This window comes from Elephas maximus, chromosome 3 (genome assembly GCF_024166365.1).
Source record: "Elephas maximus indicus isolate mEleMax1 chromosome 3, mEleMax1 primary haplotype, whole genome shotgun sequence".
In the NCBI taxonomy this organism is placed as follows: Eukaryota; Metazoa; Chordata; class Mammalia; order Proboscidea; family Elephantidae; genus Elephas; species Elephas maximus.
Window position 1 is genome coordinate 149,569,874 of NC_064821.1, and position 21,715 is coordinate 149,591,588.

General features: G+C 37.4%; 1 protein-coding gene across 8 annotated transcripts in view; it reads left to right on the forward strand.

Moving 5' to 3' along the window:
• The window catches only part of EVI5 (ecotropic viral integration site 5), a 261,524-nt gene that overhangs the window by 115,908 nt on the left and 123,901 nt on the right, over positions 1 to 21,715 (forward strand). For 6 of the 8 annotated variants that reach the window (XM_049879778.1, XM_049879780.1, XM_049879782.1 and 3 more), the window contains exons 10-12: positions 3,644 to 3,704; positions 19,710 to 19,763; positions 21,648 to 21,680. In XM_049879778.1, coding sequence (XP_049735735.1) covers positions 3,644 to 3,704; positions 19,710 to 19,763; positions 21,648 to 21,680 — 148 coding nt within the window. The remainder of the gene's footprint in view (positions 1 to 3,643; positions 3,705 to 19,709; positions 19,764 to 21,647; positions 21,681 to 21,715) is intronic. The other 2 variants (XM_049879786.1, XM_049879783.1) reach the window with 1 other exon arrangement.

A 21,715-nucleotide genomic window follows, 5' to 3' on the forward strand; every position in this document is an offset into this window, starting at 1 on the left:
TTTCTGTTGGCCCAGGATAGGAACCATTTCCAAAATCAATTCTTCAGACATGGATTAGACTGGACAATGGGATGGAGAGGGATGCTGGTGAGGAGTGAGCTTGGATCAGGTGAACACTTGAGACTATGTTGGCATCTCCTGCCTGGAGGGGAGATGAGGGGGTAGATGGGTTTAGAAGCTGGTGAAATGGACATGAAAAGAGAGAGTGAAAGGAGGGAGTAGGTTGTCTCATTAGGGGGAGAGCAATTGGGAGTATGTAGCAAGGTGCGTATAAGTTTTTGTGTGAGAGACTGACTTGATTTGTAAACTTCCACTTAAAGCACAATAAAAATTAAAAAAAAAGTAAATACTGAACAAAAAAAACAAGTTTCACTCTTTTTGCTGTCTAGAAGGGTAAGTAGAGGTTGGCTGGCCAGGTGAAGAGAAGGAGGGCATTTTAGGCAGAAGGGTAGCATGTGCATGGGCTCAGAGGTTCCTTTAAGACATGTAAGTTGCAAGAGATCAGTCTTATCCTTTGTCATTTTTTTTTTTAAGTTTTTATTTTAGTGTTCTTTTAAAGTTATGAAAAAGTTACAAATGTAGTATGAGGAACTTCCATATACCCTTTACCCAGATCCACCAATTGTTTTCATTTTGCCCCGTATATTATTCTCTATCCCATATATATAAATAATGATGTTAGTGTATAGGCGTGTGTGTGTATAAATAAAATACATACGTCCTCTTTTTGGGAATCATTCTAGAGTAAGTTGGAGACATTGTGCCGTTTATCATTAAATACTTGAATATATGTTTCCTAAGATCAAGGACTTTTTTTTTTAAACCGTAAACCCAGTCATTGGCAAAATAAGGAAATCATCCTAAATAAAATAGTGTTATCTAATCCACAGCTATATTCAAATTTTATCATTTTTCTCAGTAATATCATTTATACTATTTTTCCACCTGGTTCAGGATCCAGTCCAGGATTATGCATTACGTTTAATTGTCCTATCAGTTTGGTCTCCTGTAATCTGAAACAGTTCTTTGTGTTTTTTAACCTTGAAGAGTAGAGGCCAGTTATTTTGTAGAAAATCCTGCAGTTTCAGTTTTTCTGAGATTTCCTCATTAGATTCAGTTTGTGCATTTTTGGCAGACGTACCAATGGATAGTGTGTCTTCTCAGTACATCATATGATAGATACACAATACTGGTTTGTTTGAAAATTGGTGATGGTAATTTAGCTTTCATCACCTGGTTAAGGTGATGTCTGCCAGGTTTCACTACCATAGAGTTATGACTTTTTCTTTTGCAATTAATAAGTAATGTATGGTGAGAGATTTTGAGATTATATAATATCCTACTTATCAAACTTCCCCTCACAAGTTTTATATCCATTTATGATTTTCTCACTCCATCTTCCTTCTTTATTAGGTGTCTTTCTACTGTAAGGAAGAGCTTTCTCTTTTTCTTTCTTTCTTTATATTAATGTAAATTCATGGATTCTTACTTCATACAGTGGATTATAACTCATAGCTATCAAATTGTCCCTGATTTGTCCAGTGGGAGCCCCTTCAAGCTTGCTACTGTGTTCTTTTTACATGTGCCTATGATTCTTTAAGAATTTCCTGAATTTTAGGGGAACAGAGTGGTTTTTCTGTGAATCTGAAACTATTCCAAGACATAGTTTATTTAAAGACACTATCAGTGGACATGGAGAATAATGGATTAGAGCAGTGTTAAGGAGACTGAATTGGACATGCTTGGTGACTGAACTGAGAGGCAGTGATTAAATGATGACTCCCAGTGTTTTGTTTTAGGTGTACAAAGAGTGAGATGGTGACATTTATCACATGATACACAATAAGATGTCTACTTCAGAGTAGTCATTTGAGAAGGCTGTAAACTTAACTTCAGCAGTGCAGCCATTGTTCAAAAGCCTTTTGCAATTCTTTGGAGTCTTTGTATTTTACATTCTTTTAGACATAACTTAGTGAGAGACAGGATGTAACATTGGGCAAGTTTCATAACAACCTAGATCATTATTTTACTGTGAGTTAAATGAGATTATGCCTATTTTTAAAACACTTACAGTATCTGAAAAAGTATATAGTAACAGATTTTTGTCCTTTGAGGAAGAATTTGAGCTTTGAAAGCAGCTCAAACTTATTTGGACCCTGATCTGGTTAATATTTGGAGTAAACTTGGTATTAACTTTTTTGATCAAGAGCAGGAAATTAAAATAATACGGTGGTACTAATTTTTGTGAGGCTGTACGCTTTTTTTAAAAAGATAGTTTAGATCCCTGGGTGGTGTAAAGCAGTTTGCACTGGGCTCCTAACTGAAAGGTTGGCAGTTTGAACTCACCCAGCGGAACCATGGGAGAAAGGCGTGGTGACCTGCTTCCATAAAGATTTCAGCCAAGAAAACCTTATGGAGCAGTTCTGCTCTGTGCCACATGGCCTTGCCATGAGCTGGAATTGACTTGATGGCAGTGGGGCTTTGTGTTTTGTTTTAGACTTGTAGTAGAATTACAGCAAGAGTACATTTCATTTTATTTGGCATATCTTCTTATTCTTCATTTCTGCAGCAGTTTCTCAGCTTTTTCTCATCTTTCATGATTTTGGCACTTCTAAAGAGAACTGGTCAGTTATTTAGTAGAATATCCTTCAGTGTGGGTCTGTTAGATGTTTTCTCTCGATTAGATAGAGGTTTCATGCATTGTTGGGAAGGATGCTGAAGAGGTGATGTGCCTTCCTCAGGGCATCCTAATCGTGGGTGCACGATGTCAGTATGTGTCACTTGTGATGTTAACTTTCGTCACTTGGCTCAAGTGCTTTCCGCCAGGATTCTCAGCTATAAACTTACTATTTTTCCCTTTGTAACTACTAAATATTTAGAGAGAGATACTTAGAGACTATGCTTAAATTTTGGCCCACTTATATTAGCATCCGTTGGTGGTGTTTGCAGAAGTTATTATTGTGGAATTCTAGTGGTGATTTTTTTATTAATCTTGTCTCTTTGTGTGTATTAATTGGAAATCTTCTGTAAGGAAGGGTTGTTCCTTCTCCCCTGTTAAGTACTTTTTAAAGTCAACTTTAGTACAGGGTTTTTGGATAAAAGCCAGTTGAATTGTACAGATGGGTTTTAATTTGAGGGGGAAGGATAGGTGGTTCTTTTATAAGTCCAGCCCGGAATAGGATCTGTAAATTCAGTCCCGTGTTTGGTGTTTTATAGACTTCAATTTCTAAACTTTGCTTTTGTGTGGTTCTTATTTTTGTCATTTACGAAGTAATTTTTTGTAAGAACTCTTGTAACTCTTTATTCACATGCTGTTTCTTATAATGAGCATCTCAGTTATAAGCTGGGGGAACCTAAAGAAATGGTGTCTTTTGTGTGTTAATACAGTGAAACCTGTGAGAGCCGGAACTCAAGGGGACTGCCTTGTTTTCCTGAGTCTTGCAAGTTTTCTGCCTTTGTCAGGGTGCCGTCTTACCACTTTGTATCGCTCTCTATTAGTGGAAAATGTTTGAGTTTTCCTTCTCTGACAGGTTTCTGCAGAGGTTCTGATTTTCATGGATTTTACTGTATATTTAAAATGTGTAATTTAATAACTACTTTTGAATGAAAACATACCTTTAATTCTTTATTTTTCCTTTCTTAGGCTTGAAAAGGAATACACTACAATAAAAACTAAAGAAATGGAAGAGCAAGTTGAAATTAAAGTAAGCATCTCAGACCTTTTAAAAGTGCTGAAAATAAATTGATTGAAATCGGTTATTTAGCAACAGGATGTTAAATCGTATTGATATATTTTTACCTATCTGCAGTAAACTTAACAATGAAGTTTGCTTGTATTTATTATATTTATTTACCATCCCACTAAATTTTAGTTAAAAATAGACGTTCCAAAAACCAGAATAATGTGACCAAAGTGACTTTCATTCTAGTGTGAAAGAGAACAGCTCTTTCCTTCTTCTAGGTTTGTCGATGGGTCATCAGAAGAAAATACTTTCGTGATTTTTAAGATAACTAAAAAGTGGCAGAGAAGGTAATCTGTAACATTCTGTGCTGAGACATTGCAGTGTAGTATGAGGCCAAATAGAGCAAATAGGCCAAATAGACCAAATAGAGCAAATCGTTACAGCAGAACTAATTATGGCTGCCTTAGAACTGCAAGGAGCTTTGACTAATACAATTTTTTCTCCTCTAAGCAAGGATTATACTTTTGAACTACTTCCCTCCAGAGAAACAGGTAGATCTTCAATTTGAAAGGCATATGAATTCAATGTATACTCTCAAATTCTTATTTGTACCCCTATAGGCCAAGAAATTCCTAAGTTGAGGGTCTTTTAGAGCCACCGGGAGGTGGGACTTAAGGAAAGTTGTATTTGCTTTTATGCTGCCATTACAAGATGGGGGTGATGAGCAGGGGTATGGCTTAATCAAGGAACCTAGCTAGTGACAGGCTGATCCAGGTTCTTTTCACCCCTTTATCCCCTTCACAAAAATGAAATCACAAGACGAAAAATAATTTTTATTGAGTCACTTCACTTTTTTTTTTTACTTTGTGTTTGGATATTCCTGATTTTTGACTTGGACCTGGCAAGACACCAGAAGACTACCTTATTTACAATTAATTACCAAGGTATTAATTGAGCTCTGCTATTGGTTTTTTTTTTTTTTTTGGCTATTAAATACCACCTTCTCACTAACATCCTGCACGTCACTTTTACAAGTGAACGTGTTCTCTTTCTTGCCTTGGTCCTCCTAAAACGCCTTGTGGGAAATGGTCTCTCCTATTTTCATATATGACCTTTTTCTCATAAACTGTGGCCTCTTTTTTTCTAGCTGTTTTTATTCCCATATCTGTCGTCTGTTCCCTGTCAGTTGGAAATAGATAACTTCTACATTTTTGAGAGAGAGAGGAAGAAGAGATCTTTGTGGATGATTTCTCTCCTCCCCACTTTTTTTTATCCTGCCACCCAATTGCTGCTCTACCATTTGCTTTTCTTTTAGGTACCGTGAGTAAGGGTAATATTAAATTATACCCTGCATTTCAACGTACTGAACGTAAAAAGTATCATCCTGATGAGTGGGGCAAGAGTATGGGTTATCGCACACCATGAATATTCGGAACTGCAGGTCAAGCATCTGAGGATGGGGAAGCCATCCTGTTCATTTCACCATGTTGTGTTATTAAAAAAAAAAAAATCACAGTCATATGAACAACCTTGCTTTTGAAGAAGTATCTTCCAAAATTAAGTCACATGAATATAGGAACACCAAAAGGCATTTTCAAAAAGCTCTTTAGCAGACTCTAACCTATATTTGCAATTTTTAAAAAATATTTTTAAAAAGTCATAGTTCATGTATTTTACAAAACATGTGAATACCAGCTCCATGTGTCTCAGGAAACACAGATGGCATAAAATTATTTATAGAGAAGAATCTGGAAAGAAAGAGTTGAAGTTAGTAGAACATATCAGGTGAATAAAATATGCTGATTTTCAAAAGTAGTCTGTTCCTTTTTTTATAATTTTGTTTCCACATAGTTCTTCCTTATTCTTGTACCATTTCATCTCTTTCTTTACCCCCTCTGTCCTGGTGCCACAGTGGTTAAGAGCTCAACTGCTAACCAAAAGGTGGGCAGCTCGAAACTACCAGCCGCCCCTTGAAAATCCTGTGGGGCAGTTCTACTCTGTCCTGTATGGTTGCTATGAGTCAGTATTGACTGGATAGCAATGTTTTTTTTTTCTTACCCCCCTCCCAAAAAAAGACAAAAACAAAGCAGTTTTTATTGAGTGACTATACTTTTTTTTACTTTATGCTTGGATATGTCATTTTTTACTTGGATCTGGCAAGTTATCTGATGATCAGATGACTATCTTGTTTACAGTTAATCAGCCATATGGTAATTGAGCCTTGCTGTAAAATGGAAAATACCTCTTTCTTATTCACAACTCCTACCAGATCCCTTTTACAGGGAATGGATTCTGTCAAAGTACTACTTTCGTGCCTTGGTCCTCCTCAAAAGCCTCCAGGCAGAAAGTCTTGTACCATTCTTTACACAGGCAAATGGTATGACCATCAAATGATTTGATGTTTTGCTGTGGAAGTATAAAATCAGCCCTTAGTATTGTGAGATGTGTTTATGGTTTTTATTATTTTTACTCTAATAAAATTCTGAGAACTACCTCTGTCAGTGAGCTTCCTGGTTAAGTTTGTGACTTCTACGTATTTTCTAAGCCTTCTCTAAAAGTGTTATAGAAAGTTGTGGATGATAATATGGCTTCCTATGGAGAATTGTATACTTTACTGTGTGAAATTTTTTGTTAATAGAAACATCTTTATCAGTATCTTCTTCCAATCTTTTGATGTCCCACCTAAGGGTGAGGAGGTAAGAAATATTAAAATATCAGCTTATGGCAGGATAACCCACGAATCTTTAAAAGAGAAAAACCTTTATCCCCCTCACTCTATTTAAGTTAGACATACAAACGAATAACCTAATTTCCATATTTGCATTTGTGCTTTGGGACATGGAGATCTAAAGCCCTATAAATGTTAGAAATGCTGACTGATATTTAGTCAGAAGTTGAATATTTTCTTATTTCAAAAATTACAAAGTATTTTAGATATGCTGATACCAGAGAATAATATAAAAGAGACTTGCGTATTACTGCTTGGCATAAGAAATAAAACATGACAAATATTAACAAAACTATCCAGAAATTATATTTAACAGTCAATGTGAAATATTAGAGTTAGGGCTCACATTTATTCAACAATGTATTATGAGCCATTTGACTGCATCATCTCCCTTAAGTCTGATAATAGCCTTATGAGAGGGCTCTTACTGTCATCCATCAGTAAAGAAACTAAGCTTCAGAAAGCTCAAATAATATGCCCGTGGTCACATAGCTAGAAAATAGCGAAAATCAAGAATTTGAACTCTGGTTTGTATTATTTTCAGGGCTATATATGTCCTTCAGATATATACACTGCTGCTTTCCAGGAGAGACTTTGGCGTATTAGTGATATAAGAAGAATTAAGATGCCAGTTTTTCTATGGCATTACAAGCTTTTCATTAAAAAACTAATGGCTACACAATAATATCTAATGAGGGTATAATAGCATAAATTATTCAGGAATCCACTTATTAACAGATACTTACAGAGCCAAGCACTGTTCTAGGCACTTGAGATGGTGCTTATGAAACAAATTCCTGCCATTAAAGAACTTACATTTTGGTATGAAAGTCAGATTATAAAGAGAAGTAAAACGTAGAGTGTTTTAGATGGTGATAAATGTTAAGGGAAAAATAGTACCTTAGGGAAGGGGAATGTAAAATGGTAGTGTTTGGGTTGAAAATTTAAGAGAAGGTGACCAGATGACTTTTGAATAAAGACCTGAAGGAAGTGAGAGAACTTGATACAAGGATATCTGAAAGAGGGGGCAGAACCTGTCAGGAGTGTGCCTGGCAAGAAACAGTAAGGAAACCATTGTGGATGGGACTACATGAATGATGAGCAGAGTGGTGGGGTGTCCGATGGGGTGGTGGCAGATAAGGTAGTGTGTTGTAGATCATTGTAAAGACTTTTGCTTTTCCTTTGGTGAGATGGGAAGCCACGGGGGTTTTCAGTAGAGGAGGACAATATCTGACTTAAGTCTTCAGTGTATCCTCTGGATGCTGTGTTGAGAATAAATTGCAGGGGGTGAGAGCAGAACTAGGGAGACCAACTGGAAGGTAATCTAGGTAAGAGATGACCATTTGGACCGGGGAGGTGAGCAGTGGTTGAATTCTGAGTATATTTTAAAAGTAAAGCCGACATATTAAATGTGGAGGTGTGAAAAGGAGAGGAATCAGGCTTTCTGGCTTGAGCAATTAGAAAAATTGAGTTCCCATTATCTAAGATGGGGAAGTCTACAGAAGGATCTGGTTTAGGAGGGAATATCAGGAGCTCAATTCTGGATACCTTAAGTATGAGATAGCCAGGAGATTTCCAAGTAGCTCCTTGAATATTTGGATCTGGAGTTGAGGGGACATGCTTGAGATATAAATTATAAATTTGGCAAGATATAAAATTGGCAAGAAGATGGAATTGAAAGCACGGGGAGTAGATGGGATTACCTGGGGAATGAGTGTAGGTATGACAGAGAAGAGAGTTTGAGAATTGAGCCCAAGCAGAAGCCAACATTTAAAGGTAAGGTAGGCTAGAAGAAAGCAGCCAAGAAAAGCAAGAGAAAACCAGGGAGTATGGTGTCCTGGAAGCCAAGAGAAAAGATTGTTTCAAGAAAGAGAAGGATTTAGTACGTCAAATGCTGAAGATAGTTTTTTTGAGATGAGGACTGATTAATGACCATTGGATTTATCAGCATGGAGATAATCTGGAAAAGAGCAGAGAAGTGGTGGGAACAAAAACCTGGCTGGAATGGAAGGAGAACATGGGATATAACTAGTGTAGATATCTTGTAAAGAATTTGCTATAAAGAGGAGAGAAATTGGACAGGAGCCAGAGAGGATAGTGATGTTCAGTTTTTGCTAATTTTTTTAAGATGAGAGAAATAACCACATGTTTTTATGGTGATCATAACATAGGAAAAACTGATGATGTAAGACAGAGAAAAGATAATTGCTGGAGGCAGGAAGTTATGGGATTTAGTGCATAGTTAGGAGGCTTAACTTGGACTCCTAGCATGGATAGTTAGCCCACAGTAACAGGAAAGGAAGTAAAGTAAACGTGCAAAAATGCAGATAAGATGTAGGATGTGGTTGTGGGAACTTGTGGAAATTCTGTTTTGATTGTTTTGTCTTTTCAGTGAAATCATAAACAAGATTAGCAGCGGAGAGTGACAATGGGATGGGGTTGCTGGTTCGAAGGACGAGGAGCAAGTATGAAATAGTGATGTAAGAGAGTGGAAGAAAGAATGAACAAGAGAAATACATTATTATTACTAGGCAGTGTTAAGCGCCCAGCTGAATTTAGTGATCAAGAATTTAAATAAACATCATGGTTATGTTTTTCTTCAGTCGTGCTTAGCTGCGTAGGTGCAAGCACGGTTCTCAGAGAGTTAACCCAGCGCAGTGGTTTCAAAGGGGGATAAATGCCAGGAAGGTCTATACTGAGTGGAAATTAAACTTGATAAAGAGGGAAGATCAAGGCATTGGTGGTTTAGTGGTAGAGTCTTCTATATGGGAAATCTGGGTTCAGTTGCTAGCCAGTGCACTGCCTCCGCATCTACCACCTTCTGTCATTGGAGGCTTGCATGTTGTTATGTTGCTGGACAGGTTTCAGTGAAGCTTCTAGACCAAGATGGACAAGGAAGTAAGGCCCGGTGATCTACTTCTGAATATCAGCCTATAGATCACAACAGTCTGATACACAGCTGATCATGGAGATGGTGCAGAGCTGGGCAGCATTTTGTTCAGTTGTGTATGGAGTTGTCATGAGTCAGGGCCAACTCGACAGCAGCTAATAACAGCAGCAAAAAGGGAAGAGAGGACATCAGGGTCAAAGACAATAAAAAATCGATAGGATCACCCGTTTGTCCCAATGAGAATGAGAATGTTGGAATGGGATTATTTCATAAAGAATGGAGATGATGCTTGGAGAGTGGGTTTTTTGAAATTGAGATCCCTCTATTTTGGGATATATAGGTTGTTTCTCACCTTTCTGTATTAAAAATGATACTAATAGTTACCATCTTTGTATATAAAGTTTTTTGGCACCTAGTATTATAGGAGTTCTTGGTGGTGCACGTGATTAAGTACCGGCTGCTAACTGAAAGGTTGATGGTTTGAAGCCAACCAGAAGTGCCTCAGAAGGAAGGCCTGGCAATCTCCTTCCTAAAGATTAGAGCCACTGGAAACCCTTGGAGCATAATTCTACCCTGAAACACATGGGTCCTTATGAGTTGGAATTGACGATGTGGAAGCTGACTTGGTTTGATTATTCCAGTGTTGTTGTTAGGTGCCGTCAAGTCAGCTCTGACTCACGGTGACCCTGTGTATAACAGAACAAAGCACTGCCCTGTCCTGCGCCATCCTTACTGTCATTGCTATATTTGAGCCCATTGTTGCAGCCACTGTGTCAGTCCAGCTCATTGAGGGTCTTCTTTTTCGCTGACCCTCTACTTTACCAAGCATGATGTCCTTCTCCCGGGACTCATCCCTCCTGATCATATGTCCAAAGTATGTGAGAGGAAGTCTCACCATCCTTGCTTCTAAGGATCATTCTGGCTGTACTTCTTCAAGAACAGATTTGTTCATTCTTCTGCCAGTCTATGGTGTACTCAGTAGTCTTTGCCAATAGTATAATTAGAAGGCATCAGTTCTTCATTGGTCTTCATTTTTCATTGTCATTCATATGAGGAGAATAAAAACACTGTGGCTTGGGCCCTGATGGTACAGTGGTTAAGCGTTTGGCTGCTAACCAAAAGGATGGCGGTTCCAATTCACCAGCCACTCCTTTGAAACCCTGTGGGGCAGTTCTACTCTGTCCTGTTGGGTTGCTATGAGTTGGAATCGACTCGAAGGCAATGACGTTGGTTTCTTTTTTTTGGTTTTGGGTCAGGCGCACCTTAGTCCTTAAAGTTATGTCTTTGCTTTTTAATACATCAAAGAGATATTTTGTAGCGGATTTGCCCAATAAAATAAGTTGTGTGATTTCTTGACTGCTGCTTCCATGGGTGTTAATTGTGGATCCAAGTAAAATGAGCTCTTTGATAACTTCAGTCTTTTCTCCGTTTATCATGATGTTACTTATTGGTCCAGTTATGAGGAATTTTGTTTTCTTTACGTTGAGGTGTAAGCCATAGTAGAGGCTGTTGTCTTTGATCTTCATCAGTAAGTGCTTCAAGTCCTCTTCGTTTTCAGCAAGCAAGGTTGTTAAATGAGTCTTCCTCCAGTCCTGATGCCGTGTTCTTCATGTAGTCCAGCTTCTCAGATTATTTTCTCAGCATACGGATTGAATAAGTATGGTAAAAGGATGCAACCCTGACACACACCTTTCTTGACTTTCAATCACGCGGTATCCCCTAGTTCTGTTCGAATGACTGCCTCTTGGTCTGTGTATAGACCGAGTTCCTCATGAGCACAATTAAGGGCTCTGGAATCCCCATTCTTTGTAATGTTATCCATAATTTGTTATGATCCACACGTATTTGCATAGTCAGTGAAACAGAGGTAAACATCTTTCTGGTTTTCTCTGCTTTCAGCCAAGATCCACCGACATCAACAATGGTATCCCTCTTCCATGTCCTGTTTTGAATCTGGCAGCTCTCTATTGATGTACAACTGCAGCTGCTTTTGAATGATCTTCAGCAAAATTTTACTTCGTGTGGTATTAATGATATTGTCTTATCATTCTCACATTCTTTTGGATGACCTTCCTTTGGAATGGGCACAAATATGGGTCTCTTTCAGTTGGTTGGCTGGGTAGCTATCTTCCAAATTTCTTGGCATAGACAAGCGAGCACTTCTAGCATCGTGTGCACTTGTTGCAACATCTCAACTGGTATTCTGTCAATTCCCGGAGCCTTGTTTTTAGCCAGTGCCTCCAGGGCAGCTTGGACATATTCCTTCATACCGTCTGTTCTTGATCATATGCTACCTCCTGAAATGGTTTAGTGTCGACCAATTTCTTTCTGGTACAGTGATTCTGTGTATTCCTTCCATCTTCTTTTGATGTTTCCTGCATCATTCAATATTTTGCCCATAGAATCCTTCAATATTGCAACTCGAGGCTTGAATTTTTTTTTTTTTTTCATTTCTTTTAGCTTGAGAAATGCTAAGCGTGTTCTTCCCTTTTGGTTTTCTAACTCCATGTCTTTGCATATTTTATTATAATACTTTACTTTGTCTTCTCGATTTGCCCTTTGAAATCTTTTGTTTAGCTCTTTTATTTCACCATTTCTTCCATTCACTTTAGCCACTCTGTGTTCAAGAGCAAGTTTAAGAGTCTCTTCTGACATCTATTTTGGTCTTCTCTTTCTTTCCTGTCTTTTTAATGACCTTTTACTTTCTTCATGTATGATCTTGATGTCATCCCACAGCAAGATTAGTTTTTGATCATCAGTGTTCAGTGTGTCAAATCTGTTCTTGAGATGGTCTCCAAATTCAGGTGGGATATACTCAAGGTCATATTTGTCTTTCATGGACTTGCTCTAATTTTCTTCACCTTCATCTTGAACTTGCTTATGAGCATATAAAAATGGCATGCATATAATGTCTGACCACCTTTAACTTCACAAGGGAGAAGGGAAATCAGATCAACAGCTGAAGGCTGTTCTCAGTGAGGTGGAGGTGAGACATGCCTCCACCCTCCAACCTTTTTACCAGCTCTAACACCAACTGTTCCTCCCATGGCACTCTTTTATTCTTTGCTGTGTTCAATAATTTGTTGCAGTGGCCACACACAACTCACAGACAATACTCACAATTATGGTGTTTATTAGGGAAGTAACAGGTTATAATTCAGATTCAGGAATGTTCAGGATATACTTTGATAAGGATATCCTCTTCTCAGTCATATCTGCAGGCAAATCTCTCCCTGGCCCTTGGCCTCTTGGCCCCCATGGCCTCTCATACTCTTGACCCCTTGGCCCGGCCTCTGCTTGCCCTGCTCTGGCAAGTGTTACAAAACTCTTTTAACTGTGCTGATAAGTTTCTGGAGGCATGCCACTCCACCAGTAAGCCTCCTGCCCAAAGGCGCTCAGCTGTCTTGCTCCATGGGCTGGTACACCCATTGTAACCACCTTGCTCCATGGGCCAGGAAACCCATCGCACCATCTCCTGCCGGTCTGTTTCAGCCACCTCTGCTGCTGCTGTTTCTCTGCTGCTTCTTCTCTCCAGCTCCCACTGTCTGTAGTGTTACAGCTCTCTCTCTGTCTCCTGAGTCTAGGAGGTCTCAGCACAGGGATCCTTGGTCCAATGGAACACGCTCCACTCCTAGCTCTTCTTTCTTGGTGGTAAATTTTCCCCCTCTGCTCTGGGATTGACTGCTCTTTTAAACCTAGTGGGATGGCAAAACTGACCAATCCTTTCGTTAGAGTTCCATACACCCTATTTGCATGGTCTCACCCCCACAAGGGTGTTGTGTACCTTATTTACATTATTAGCAATCTATCCAGTCCACTTACTGGGCTACAAGCACTTCATTTGCATAGTCCCATCCAGTTATTTGGTGGGAGTTAAAAAAATTATGGCTAGAAGGGCCATATTAAATAATTCACTGCACTGGAGAGCAATTGATGGTCTCTTCTGCATTTGGCCCTTGGCCTCGTTCTGACTAGTGATATTGAGCTTCTTCACCATCTGTTTTCACGGCTGTAGTCGATTTGATACCTGTGTATTCTATCTGCCAAGGCCCACGTGTATTAAAAAAAAAATGATAGACATCGTTTATTTTGTTGAAAAAAGGTATTTGCAATGAGTAGGTCATTGGTCTTCCAAAACTCTATCATGCGATCTCTGGCATTGTTTCTATCACAAAGGCCATATTTTTCAACTACTGAGCTTTCTTCTTTGTTTCCAGCTTTCACACTCCAATCACCAGTAATTATCAGTGTATCTTGATTGCATGTTTGGCCAATTTCAGACTTCAGAAGTTGGTAAAAATCTTCAATTTCTTCATCTGTGGCCTTAGTGATTGGTGCGTAAATTTGAATAATAATCCTATGAACTGGTCTTCCTTGATAGGTATATGGATATTACCCTATCACTGAGAGCACTGTACTTCAGGATAGATCTTGAAATGTTCTTTTTGACGATGAATGTGACACATTTCTCTTCGAGCTGTCATTCCCGGCATAGTAGACCATATGATTGTCTGATTCAAAATGGCCAAACCAGCGCATATCAGTTCACCAATGCCTGGATATTGATCTTCAAGCATTCCATTTCATTTTTGACCATTTCTAATTTTCCTGGATTCATACTTAATACATTCCATGTTCCAATTATTAATAGATATTTGCAGCTGTTTCTTCTCATTTTGAATCCTGCCACAGTAGCAAATGAAGGTCCCAAAAGCTTTACTCCATCTACATCATTAAGGTCAACTCTACTTTGAGGAGGCAGCTCCCCACTTGTATTTTTTTTTTTTTTGTAATTTTTATTGTGCTTTAAGTGAAAATTTACAAATTGTTAGTCTCTCACACAAAAACCCACGTACATCTTGCTTCACACTCCCAATTACTCTTCCCCAATGAGACAGCCCACTCTCTCCCTCCACTCTCTCTTTTTGTGTCCATTTCATCAGCTTCTAACCCCCTCCACCCTCTCATCTCCCCTCCAGACAGGAGATGCCAACATAGTCTCAAGTGTCCACCTGATCCGAGAAGCTGCCTCCTCACCGGCATCCCTCTCCATCCCATTGTCCAGTCCAATCCATGTCTGAAAAATTGGCTTCGGGAATGGCTCCTGTCTTGGGCCAACAGAAGGTCTGGGGGCCATGACCACCGGGGTCCTTCTAGTCTCAGTCACACCATTAAGTCTGGTCTTAACGAGAATTTGGGGTCTGAATCCCACTGCTCTCCTGCTCCCTCAGGGGTTCTCTGTTGCGTTCCCTGTCAGGGCAGTCATCATTTATAGCCGGGAACCATTTAGTTCTTCTGGTCTCAGGATAATGTAGTCTCTGGTTCATGTGGCCCTTTCTGTCTCTTAGGCTTGTAATTGCCTTGTGTCCTTGGTGTTCTTTATTCTCCTTTGATCCAGGTGGGTTGAGACCAATTGATGCATCTTAGATGGCTGTTTGCTAGTGTTTAAGACCCCAGACGCCACTCTTCAAAGTGGGATGCAGAATGTTTTCTTAATAGACTTTATTATGCCAGTTGACTTAGATGTCCCCCGAAACCATGGTCCCCAAACCCCTGCCCCTGCTACGCTGGCCTTCGAAGCATTCAGTTTATTCAGGAAACTTCTTTGCTTTTGGTTTAGTCCAATTGTGCTGACCTCCCCTGTATTGTGTGCTGTCTTTCTCTTCACCTAAAGTAGTTCTTATCTACTATCTAATTAGTGAATGCCCCCTCCCTCCTTCTGTCCCTCCCTCCTCTCGTAACCACAAAAGAATGTTTTCTTCTCAGTTTAAACTATTTGTCAAGTTCTTATAATAGTGGTCTTATACAATATTTGTCCTTTTGCAACTGACTAATTTCACTCAGCATAATGCCTTCCAGATTCCTCCATGTTATGAAATGTTTCACAGATTCCTCACTGTTCTTTATGGATGAGTAGTATTCCATTGTGTGAATATACCATAATTTATTTATCCATTCATGCATTGATGGGCACCTTGGTTGCTTCCATCTTTTTGCTGTTGTAGACAGTGCTGCAATAAACGTGGGTGTGCATATATATCTGTTCGTGTAAAGGCTCTTATTTCTCTAGGATATATTCCAAGGAGTGGGATTGCTGGATCATATGGTAGTTCTATTTGTGGCTTTTTAAGGAAGCACCAAATTGATTTCCAAAGTGGTTGTACCATTTTACATTCCCACCAGCAGTGGAGAAGTGTTCCAATCTCTCCACAGTCTCTCTAGCATTTATTATTTTGTGTTTTTTGGATTAATGCCAGCCTTGTTGGAGTGAGATGGAATCTCGTTGTAGTTTTGATCTACATTTCTCTAATGGCTAATCATCGTGAACATTTCCTCATATATTTGTTAGCTTCCTGAATGTCTTCTTTAGTGAAGCGTCTGTTCATGTCTTTGGCCCATTTTTTAATTGGGTTATTTGTCTTTTTGCAGTTTCATGTAGATTTTAGAGATCAGGTGCTGATCAGAAATGTCATAGCTAAAAACTGTTTCCCAGTCAGCAGGTAGTCTTTTTACTCTTTTGGTGAAGTCTTTGGATGAGCATAGGTGTTTGATTTTTAGGAGCTCCCAGTTATCTAGTTTTTCCTCTACATTCTTTATAATGTTTTTTATACTGTTTATGCCTTTTTTTTATGCCATGTATTAGGGGCTCCTGATGTTGTCCTTATTTTTTCTTCCATGATCTTTATCATTTTAGAGTTTATATTTAGGTCTTCGATCCATTTTGAGTTAGTTTTTGTGCATGGAGTGAGGTATGGGTCTTGTTTCATTTTTTTGCAGATGGATATCCAGTTACGCCAGCACCATTTGTTAAAAAGACTGTCTTTTCCCTGTTTCCGACTTGTATTTTTAGTACGTTCCAAACAGAGAGACTCCTGTCTGGCACCATATCAGATAATGTTCTGCTGCTATGCATAAGGTTTTCACTAGCCAATTTTTTCAGAAGTAGATCACCAGGTCCTTCTTCCAATTCTAGTATGATTGCAATAGCCAGTTGTAAAAAGTAGAATTATTGAGTTATAGGATATTATCATTTTCAGGACTTTTGGTGTGTATCAAGTAAATTTTCAAGAGAGAAGAAGACTAAACATACAAGGGAAAGATTAGCTCAAAGGACTCATGGACCGCATCTACCATGGCCTCCACCAGACTGAGTCTCGCATAGCTAGATGGTGCCTGGCTACCACTGACTGCTCTGACAGGGGTCACAATAGAGGGTCCTGGACAGAGCTGGAGAAAAATGTAGAACAAAATTCTAACTCACAAAAAAAGACGAGAGTTACTGGCTTGACAGAGACTGGAGAAACCCTGAGAGTATGGCTTCTGGACATCCCTTTTAGCTTAGTAATGAAGTCACTCCTGAGGTTCACCCTTCAGCCAAAGATGAGACAGGCCCATAAAACAAAATGAGACTAAAGGAGCGCAGCAGCACAGGTGGAAGGACTAGAAGGCAGGAGGGGACAGGAAAGCTGGTAATAAGGAACCCAAGGTCGAGAAGGGAGAGTGTTGACATGTCGTGGGGTTGTCCACCAATGTTATAATACAATATGTGTAGTAATTGTTTAATGAGAAACTGATTTGCTCTGTAAAACTTCATCTAAAGTACAATAAAAAGTTTTTTTTTTTTTTTTTTCAAGATAATCTTTTCAGGGTATATTCATCTTAGCAACAAGTTCCCATTTTGCTACTCTCATCTCCTTTTCTCTTTTCTAATTTGACAGGGAAAAAACTTCTTGTTTATGTTTCTTTTGCAAATATACAGGATATGCATTTTTATATAGTCACATGTATTGACCTTTCTCTTTGTGATTTTTACTTGCGAGTTTAGAAAACACTCTTTTCATTAGTTCTAGAAAATGTTATTATAAAGGAAGATGTTGAAAACTAACGAGAATTCAGTCAAGTGATATAATTGTTAGATTTTCTATATATCAGCAACAAACAGTTCAGAGTATCTTGGGGAAAAAAGTTCAACTTAAAAATGAAAGCTTATATAGAAGTAACCTCAATGAAATATAGGATAGAAGCTATATGAATAAACACTAAAAAACTTTACATGTGTACATTTTTAAAAGATGAGAAGGTGAGACAAAAATAAATTCATTGAAAAATGTCATGTTATATAAAATACTGATTTCTGCACAGAATATATCTTAGCAATCCTAGGTAAATTTAATTCCTCATAAAAGTCCGGTAGGATAAAAAAAATTTTTTTTTAATTATTTTACAAAGCAGATTCAAATAATAAAATTATATTTATACCTAACTTTAAAAGTAATAATAATGCCTATCATTAATCAAGTGTATATTAAGTATATGTTAGATATATACTAGTGTTCTCATTTAATTCTTCTAGTATCCTTGTAGATATTATTACTCTAATTGTCTTGATGAGGAAATGAAGATTCTAAGACATTAAATGACATTCACCGGTATTAATTGTAGAGCAAGGATTTGAGCTAAATCTGCCAAACTTCAAAAATTAGTCTCTTAACTACCTTGATGTACTAGTAATTGGGGTTTAGGGGCAAACAAAACAATATAAGAGCGGAAGAAATTAGCTCTAGTGTATATTAAAAGGGGTTACAAAGCTATAATTACCAAAATACTGTCATATTAGCCAAATAACAGACAGAAACACTTGAAACTTAATAAGTAACCAAAAAGCCTATTTATCAATTCATGATGAAGTGAGTATCACACATAAATGAGGAAGGGATGATGTATTTAAAAAGTAGTGCCATGACATTTGGGTAGATGTTTTGGGAAAAATCAACTTAGATTTTTATTTACAGCAGAATAGATTTCAGAAAATTTAAAGAGTTTAGGGTGACATGGGGAAAGGAAATCTAGGTGAAGGTTTTTAATTCTAAATTCTGTAATTATTTCTATTGTAATATTAACTTTATTCACACTGTTGCCTGGTTGGAACTTGGCTTTCTAAATCTTTTATGTTAACCAAAATGTTCCATGTTTTTTCAGTGAAATATATTGAAACCATTTTGAGAGCCATCATTGTTTCTCTGGCTTCTTGGTGTTTAACAGCAGCATTTAATAATTGCTTATTTGTGTGGACTGCTGTGCTGCACATAGTAGTAGGGATAGCCAAGAAATGAGAAATGTTTTCTTTTCCTCAAGCTGTTCCTTTTTAGTCTGGGATCACACATAAAGTAATATCCATTTCAAATCATCTGAATATATTCTAGTGAATAAAAAAAGAAATCCAGTCTTACGAAGTATCTTTGTAATAAATATAAGATTTATTTGGTCTCATTTGTAGTCTACCTAATAAGATACAATAATTCATAGGGTTTCTCATTTCCTTGAAATGAGACTTTATATGTTATATAAACTATTAAGTCTTGACTGGCAAAATAATGGATTATATGGATGGAAAATGTTCTGAGGAAGACATTTTTAGCAGAAATTCAGAAGTAGGATTATAGGAAGTTTAGACTGAGCTGTGGAACAAACTGGTACATAAAGGTAAGAGGAGGTCCAAAACTAAGTTTTCCATTTTGAAAGGGGTAATAGAGGGCTAATAAGAAATGATATTGGTAAAATATATAAAAAGGAAATTTTTTTTATGTAGAGTGATTTGGAATTAATACTTGATAACAGTAACTGGAAACCTTGGTGGTATAGCGGTTTAAGTGCTACGGCTGCTAGCCAAAAAGTTGGCAGTTCAAATCCACCAGGTGCTCCTTGGAAACTGTATGGGGCAGTTCTACTCTGTCCTATAGGGTTACTGTGAGTCAAAATTGACACCATGGCAACGGGTTTGGTTTTTTTGGTAACAGTAATTTGACAGGTGTTTGAGAGTCAGACATTGACCAATTATTTCGTATTCAGCAGACATTTTAATATTAACTATGTAGAATGGCTAAGTGCTCGGCTGCTGACTGAAAGGTTGGCTTCATGGAAGAAAAAACCTGGTGATCTGCTCCTATAAAGATTACGGCCTAGGAAATGCTACAGGGCAGTTCTTCTCTGTCCTGCAGGGTCACTTAAGAGTCGGAATTGACTCAGCGGCATACAACAACAGCAACAAATATCTTTCAAAAGAAAAAAAAATGTATATATATAAACTATGTAGATAGATAGGCTGTGTTGGAGATAGAATCACTTCTGTCTAATGGGGAAGTTGCCATAATAGTGATTATAAGTCATTATGGTTAGTACCTAATGACATACACTTTAGCTTATAATTAAAATTCAGAGTTGGAATAAATGTGATGATTTGTTTTGCCGTATATTTCTTCCTTTGAGACTTTAAGAATTTGGTGATAAAGTATGTCACATTCCTTATACTCTTATTTATAAAAGGTGGTACGTTGTAAGGACTATGACTCAGAGTTTTTTCCCCCCTCTCAGGAATACTTGCAAACAAAACTTTTTTTTTTTTTGCCAGAGGTTACGTACAGAAAATAGACTTTTGAAACAGCGTATTGAAACATTAGAAAAAGTAAGTAAATGACTACTTATTCAAGCTTCTGTTGATTGCATACACTTTTTTTCCTGTATGTTTTAAATAAAGCCTCAAAAAATATAGCACATATGCCTCTTAAGGTATGGTATTGACTGCTTAGCTTGCCTGCTTACTGCTTAACTAAGTAACTCATCCTTAATAAAAAGTGATTAGTACTAGTCTTGAATTTTCAGGCCTAAGTTTTAACTGAGTTAACAGAATAGCGTATTGATGTCACTTATTTCTTTACATATAATCTCTAATATGTATGTTCTGTAGAATTAATCTAGTTGGGAATCTTTTGTGATACCACATTTTAAAGATGAGTTCCAGATGTTACCCTGACTTTGTAGCCACATGTTAAACGAGGCAATGATTCTTCTAAGTAAGACCTAGGATTGGTTTAAGTTAAGTCAAACTGACTGATGGCTTATGTAAAAATTCAGTATCCTGTTACTTTTCAACAAAGGGGAATTGTGCTTCAACTTTTGGTTCTTAAAATTATTTTGGTATTGTTATCTCTCCCTCTCTGTTTCATATAGAATAACTGGGCAAAAGTGGAAATTTTGCATTATTTTTCATATTGTACTTTTGATGTAATGTCTTTTAGTCATGTTTCTGATGCCGTAAGAATTATTGAGTAATAAAAGTGTAGTTTAAGAGTTTCGCATTATTAAAAGAAAAACATCTAAACTCATAAACTCTTTTAGTGTTTTTACCAAAGGTGAGAGTGACTAGATTTAAAAGTACCCCCCATGATATTGCCCAGTATCTTAAAATGCCCCATGAGAATCTATAGATCAATTTTGAAGAAATAAATAAAGGAAAATTTATTTTAATGAATGGAGTTTGTAGTACTTGCCTTTTGTTTGAAATGCATTGATGATTTCACATTAAACAGAACCGAACGAGGACAGGATGTTTATTATGTGCCTATCTTTGTTATATGATAGTTTACCTGTACATTATATTAAGCCTAAAAGAGTTTTCATGATATTTCTCTTTCCTTATTAGAGTTTCTTTGAGAATAATTCTGCTTTTTTTAGTGACTCCACAAAGGTCGAGCTTAATTGTTTTTGAGTAGTTTTAATTAATACAGGTTTTTTTTTTTTTAATTAGATATCCACTTAAAAGTAAAATACACATCTTCTTAGGTGGTCTTTTGTGAATGAGACATTTTCAGACAAAGTATTTTCATCTTACTGAACCTTCAGAATGATGACGGTGCTGTACAAAAGTGTTTAGTTTGGATTTTTATTCTACTTTTTTACTGGCTTATGTGGCCTAGGCATGTCCTTTAGCACACAGAATTCTATAAATACTTAGGTATCAATTCAATTCTATAACCAAAAAGTTTAACTTATCAATTATTGGTAGAATTTATTAAGTGGAGCTCATAAACTTTTGTGTGGTACATTTCATTTGTCGTATTTTCCTTGCTTCGCTTCTTTGGAAGTTGCTGTTACACAAACTGCTCTCACGCTTCATAAGCAGAAATGCTTGCTCAAATTCCTTCTCCCTTTCATTTCCTTCCATTTCGTATCAAGCGACTTGACAATATGGTTGACTCTAAAAATACTTCAGGGTATACTTTAAAAAGAAGGTATTTGCTTGCCCCAAGTAAATGAAAAGCCACGTGGAATTTGTGTTTGATTTCTTTTATAAACGCAGGATTTTTTGCAGTCTATATACTTGTTTTGATATATTTTTCTTAAAGAATGAAAACCTATTCAGTAAAAATAGATTTGACATTTAGATGCCCATTTTAACTAGCAATGAAAAGTAGGTGGAATTTGGGTGTGCTTTGCTTCTTCTTTATTCCTAATTTTATCTCTTTTATTTCTTTCTCTTATATTTCTATCTGAATTTTTCATTTTGTAGGAAAGTGCTTCCTTGGCAGATAGATTGATACAGGTATAGTTTTATTTTTTAGCATTTCCTCTAACTTT